The 6077-nt window shown below is 43.5% G+C and overlaps 1 protein-coding gene across 1 annotated transcript in view; it reads left to right on the plus strand.

The window, feature by feature from the left end:
* Positions 1-5785, plus strand: part of LOC103522737 — a gene marked incomplete at its 3' end in the record, with an annotated part of 8120 nt that extends 2335 nt beyond the window's left edge. The window contains exons 2-5 of the mRNA XM_008487831.2: positions 317-427; positions 4116-4562; positions 5015-5197; positions 5539-5785. Of these exons, the coding sequence (XP_008486053.2) occupies positions 317-427; positions 4116-4562; positions 5015-5197; positions 5539-5785 (988 nt within the window). The remainder of the gene's footprint in view (positions 1-316; positions 428-4115; positions 4563-5014; positions 5198-5538) is intronic.
* Positions 5786-6077: the final 292 nt, after the last annotated feature.

Consider the following 6077-nt stretch of genomic DNA (forward strand, 5'->3'; position numbering starts at 1 on the left):
TCCTGTCTATCCTCCTCGCCCTAAACTGACTTCTTTTTAGTGCAGGGTTATCTACTTTTTTCTCTAAACGCTATGGAAAACGTTTATTAGGATGACAGGAAAGATGCTCCAAAGGTGTCTCTATACTACAGATTTATTTCCCCGGTTGCAATCGAATCACCATTGCGCGAGTAAACGATACGTCCTTCAGGGCCCAAAGTTAGGGTGGTAGTTGTTTTTAAACGATGAGCAAAAAAAGCTGACGTTTATAAAGTTGCCCATGAAAAGACCACAAGAGCACCAACTGGGTCGTGGGATTTCCCGGTTCATAACACAGAGAAGAGCGGGTAGACTACTCCCTGTATGAGCCCTACCCATACGATGCTGTGTCTAGTGTACTCAGCAATTACATCATCGACAAAGATAACGATGCTCTTTATTTCTGTTCGTAAATAGGGAATTGTATTAATTTTATGGAAGAGGAGAGGTTATGTACCTGTGAATTTTTTTTTATACGAGCATAGAATATAATATTTTAGTTCTAGGTAAGTGAGTAAGTGTAAGTATAAGTGTGTGACTAGCGAGATAGAGGACTTTGGTATATAAATATTTTAGTTAAAGGAATGGTATGACAGCACCGCGTCAGCATTTGTGACGGTACTAGCATATTCCCTGAAGTATGTACCCCGGACTACTTTGAATCGGAGTAAGTAAAGTCGGCTAAGGGGTCCGGTCTTCAGTCCCCATGGCCACACCCAGAAGTCCCATCGAGACCTGAGCGAGTACCACCAAATCAGAGTTAGGTCACTGGCATCGAGAGCGCGCGACGGCGAGCCTTAACCTAAACGGACCTCCTTTTTGGTACACTCTACCATCTCTTATGCTATAAAGAGGTAGTAGACCGACTCAACCTGAACGACTGTCTCGAGTGTGCTCGAATCAGGACCTGCCCTCTGCCCTTTGTCCTTCTTATTGTCGGATTATAAGCAGACAGGATGACAGAGTTTCGTTTATTGTTTCCAAGCTCGCGCGTCTCCTGTAATGTGAGAAGTTTAACAATCGAGTGTATCGCGATTTCAGTACTTCTGCTTTGTCGCCATGGACTGAGACGACTTACCGACTTAACTACTCCGACGCTTTCAGAGTAGCGTACATAGTCTGGACGCTATACCAGTCTAATGGCTGACGCGGCATACCATTGCTTTTAACCATACTGGCTTTTTCAAATTCTGGGTCTAGCTAAGATTTTGATGGGATAAACAAAGCCATCGGTTTCGTAACGATGTACAAAGTAACTCAAGTTCAGACAGGGCTTGTTTGCACCCTCGCGCCAAACGCCCACGGCCTCTGTTATGCTGTCGCAGTTGGGTGGAAACTAACCCTGTCTGAACTTGAGTCTACTTTGTTGTCCAATCGTTACGAAACCGATGCTTTGTTTATCCCATCAAAATCTCTAGCTAGACCCAGACTTTGAAAAAGCCAGTATGAGCATGCCGCGCCGCCAGACTGTCTAGCGCCAGACAGGACCCAGAAGCAGTCGGAGAGTTAGCTCGGAATCTCACGAAAAAAAAGTACTGAAAACCAAACCGAATGTTTTAAACTTCTCACCTTACCAGGACGCGTGAGTGGAAACATAAAGAAATCGGTTCCTTTAAAATCCGACAATAAGAAGGACAAAGGGCAGAGGGTCAGTCTGATTCGACCAGATGAGAGACAAGTTTTCAGTTGGGTCGGTCTACTACGCTCTTATAGCATAAGAGGATTAGAGTGTACCAAAAAGGAGTCCGGTTTAGGTTTAAGCTCGCGCCGCGCCTCGATGCCAGTGACCTACTCTGATGGTGGTACTCGCTCAGTCTGATGGGACTTTGGGTGTGCCATGGGGGACTGAGAGACCGGACCCCTTGAGCCGACTACTTGAATTACTCCGGACTTCGAAGTAGGTCCGGTTACATACTCAGGAAGATGCTATACCGTCCCCAAATGCTGCACGACGCGGTCATACACATTGCCTCTTTTAACTAAAATATTTATATACACAGCTTCCTCTATCTCGCTAGTCACACCACTTATACTTTACACTTACTCACTTACCTAGAAACTAAAATATTATATTCTTGCCGTATAAAAAAATTCACAGGTACCATAACCCTCCTCCTTCCATAAAATTAATACAATTCCTATTTACGACACAGAAATAAAGCAATCGTTACTTTGTCGATGATGTAATCTGAGTACACTAGGACACAGCATCGTATGGGTAGGGCATCATCAGGGAGTAGTCTACCCGCTCTTCTCTGTGGTTCTATGAAGGGTAAATCCACGACCCAGTTGTGCTCTTGTGGTCTTTCATTGGCACTTTATAAACGGTCAGTGCTTTTTTTTGCTCTCGTTTAAAAAACAACTACCACCCTAAACTTGGGCCCTGGAGAGACGTATCGTTTACTTCGCGCAAGTGGTTGATTCGATTGGCACCCGGTAATAAATCTGAGATAAGACACCTTTGGGAGCATCTTTCCTGTCATCCTAATAAACGTTTTCATCAGTGTTAGAAGAAAAAAGTAGATAAACCTGCCTAACTAAAGAAAGTCAGTTTCAGGGAGGAGGAATAGACAGGAGTCCAAAGTTTGAGTTGGTTACTTTTGCGGTTTGTGGGCTTCTTCGACGAGTTCATGTGGAGTGGGCCCAGGGTAGGAAGGGTGCTGCTCAGGTGTGGCGAGCGGGGGGTTGTTGGTGCTAGTTTGGAAGCAGGTTTTGAGGATTAGGTCGGTCTTTTGACTTTCTCAATGCCGGAGGCAGGTCTGAAAGCCTGGGTGCCCCTGGAGGTGCGTGGCAGCGGGTGCAAGTGTTGATGTAGGGAAATTGTCAGTCAGGATGCAGTGCTTTAAGTTGCTAGAGAAAGTGGTCAAACTCATAATGTCGCTCCCACATCTAAACGACGTTACCAAGGTTACCACCCAAACGCCCTCCTTATAATTGTTATACCTCGTTATAAAGTTACCTAAAACCACTTTGTAAACCTTCTGCAAAGTCTCCTGTACGCGCTCTCCCCCGAACATTCTAAAGGGCAGCTGGGTTCCTAGCGATGACTCTATTCTTGCTGTTCCCATACCAAGGAAAATCAGTGTAAAATATTTACACGCTAGTCATGGATTCACAAAGAAGAAGAAGAAAGAAGAAGAAGAGAGAAGAAGAAAAAGAAGAAGAAGAAGAAGAGAAGAAGAGAACGATACTCAAACAAGTAGACAAAAGAAAGATTTTCAATGGATTATCAGTTAAGTGGTCTGTTCTAGGTGATTGTTCGTAACATAGCCACAGTCCACAAAGTCATGCTTAAATAACAACACGAGGTGGGTGTCAAAAATAAGCATTGTTACTTGTGTTGAGACGATGTCTAATCTGATTATTTATACCACCACACGGCTCAATCGTACAGGTTAGAGCGAGAACATCAGGCCACAGCGACAGAGTAGCCTTCCTGCTTCGCCAGCCCGCTTTGACGGGACTTGGGAAACGGCTAGTGTAAGCTCCGGAAGCGTGCCTCGACCAGGGATTTAAGGTTTAGGGCAAAGTCTAAGCCAGGGCGCGATGTTACCTTTTCAGGTTGTGTAGGCGGGGCAAGTGCTCTTCAACAGTGACAGGTGGGAATCGAGGCGTTTTACATGGTTGGCGCTGGAATGGTAGAACCGTCAGCAAGGCGCATGTCTCCAACCTGCGACCTACACCGGTCTACTACACCTCCGATATGTAATAATAAGAAAAAAAAAATCTGCTTCCGCTGTCGTCTAAAAAAAAATATTTATTATTATTCACGCACCATTGAAGATAAAAAAAACTTCTAAGATTAAAAAAATAGTACGTAAATGGAGTTAATGCTAACCTAAAAATAGAAAAAATTTTTACCATCACCAACCCTTTTTTAATACCTTAACTTCTGATTCTATAAAACATTTTTTTACTCGGTAAAGAAAAGAGAAATTACCTACACGGAACGATACTTTGAATAGCACTAGTATAGAAAAATCCATACTGCTAAAAAGCTATACATGATACCCCAATGAAGAAAAGAACTTGAAAGAGAGGCAACCACTTCTCTCGAAAGCGTCACGACAACTATCGGACTGTTATTAGCTAGACAGGTTCAACTCAACCAAGAAAACCAAACACCCGAAGAAGCTGCTCAAGTACACCTCACCCTCCCATCCTTCCACGACGAGTCCACACCCGCTGCCCCCCAACACCACGATCAACTTCGTCAAACTCCTAATCCAGCAGAAACTGAAAGAGTACGCCTCGTCCAGACTTCGACCCACGGGGACCCAACGCACCGTCCCCACGTTCCCGCACTATATCCTTAACCAGTCCTACGTCACGAAATTCAACGATCTCTTCCACCAGTTTGAGTACTACAAGCGAGGTGTAGATTTGGTGAATGGTTCCAATGTGGGATTGGCGGAGAATATTAACAATATTGAGCAATATTTCAAGGATTTTGGTGAACATTTGGAAGACGTTCAGAAGGACATGGAGAGGGGCTTGAAGATTTCCGTCGACCCAAAGGATGCTACTGAGATAAGAACGACAGGGTATGTTCCTTTTTAGTCATTTTATAAATGTGCGATCAGTACCTAAAGTGTGTTCTTCTTCTTCTTCTTCTTCTTCTTCTTCTTCTTCTTCTTCTCCTTCTTCTTCTTCTTCTTCTTCTTCTTCTTCTTCTTCTTCTTCTTCTTCTTCTATGAGTTCTGTTTATCTTGTTTTCTTTCATAGAATTACCTAATAGTCAATTCCAGACAAATCGCTAACAGCATTGCATCGTGTGCAGTGTTTAGTACGAATTGTTGTTTCACCACAGTTTTTATTTCGTAACAATGACACAACTGCTACATTAGACTAATAATATGGTGTGTGCCGTTGCATGTCCAACTCTTGTAGTGTGTCCCTCATCGGAAGGACGAAGGGTCGGGCGAAACTGCCTGACCTTTGCCGATCACATTCGACCTTCGCACGAGCTGTCCCTAAATTCCAAATCCCGTTTCAGATTCGTCCGCTACATGGAAAAGTCCACACATCCGCCCGTTCACGAAAAGTTCGTCATGTCCACCCTGAGCTCCGCAGAAATGTACAACCGCACCTACCATCCGTTCCTACAGGAGGTTGTAGACCTGATGGCCCAGATGAGGGACTATCAGGAACGCATGCCAGAGGACAAGGCGAAGCAGAGGTTTTTTTTTTTCTTTCTCAAAATAATAATAATTAACTTTATTTTTTAATAAGACAGAACATGATGACAATAACAAAGAAAGAAATGAGGGAGGGGAAAAATATGGAATTAAAACAAAAATGTTTTGTAAAAAAAAAGAAGCAATTTTCTTTTTTTCAACTTTCTTTAATATAATGTTCTGTCTATTTTTTTGTTGAGATGTACCCCCCATTCGTAGAATACATACAAGAATATGTGTTCCGTTCTAAATGGGGGCGAAATTGTTTTGATAATAATTATGTATTTTTTTAATTATTTATGCTTGGATTATGTACTTAAAAATGTTCATGTTATTTTTTAAGGTTCATGGAGATCATCAACAAGGACCGCGTAGGAGCGGATAGGTTTAACAGCAGTGAGGTGTTCCAGCTGCTGCGGGAAAATTATGGGGTGACGGACACTCAAGCAGTGGCGGACACTCAAGCAGTGACGGAAGAAGTGATGGAGGGAGTGGCGGATGCCGCAACGGCGGAACCGATCAAGATTGAGGAAATCCGAGATGAGACTGAAGACGGGAAAGTGGTCAAAGGAAAGGTAAGGGAAACTAGTGTCCATTTCTCGGTTTTATCTTGGGCCAGCCACTCACTACCAGGTAGATACACCTGATCAGGTGTACCTGTCGTCAGGTCTACCTGTGAGTAAGTGGATGCCCTAACACGAGATAAGGTTCGAGCCTCAACTAATACATACCTCCAGTCTGTACAAAGTAAAAGAAAGTAAAAACTGGCTCCAAATCTGTACTACTTTTTTTAAAGAGTTTTGACAGAGGGAACTGTAACCTGCTATGGTCTTATCGTCCCGAAATCGAAGAGAGAAGGAAGACAGGATAGGAGAAAGCCAG

Source organism: Diaphorina citri, unplaced genomic scaffold (assembly GCF_000475195.1).
Source record: "Diaphorina citri unplaced genomic scaffold, Diaci psyllid genome assembly version 1.1 scaffold10766, whole genome shotgun sequence".
Classification (NCBI taxonomy): domain Eukaryota; kingdom Metazoa; phylum Arthropoda; class Insecta; order Hemiptera; family Psyllidae; genus Diaphorina; species Diaphorina citri.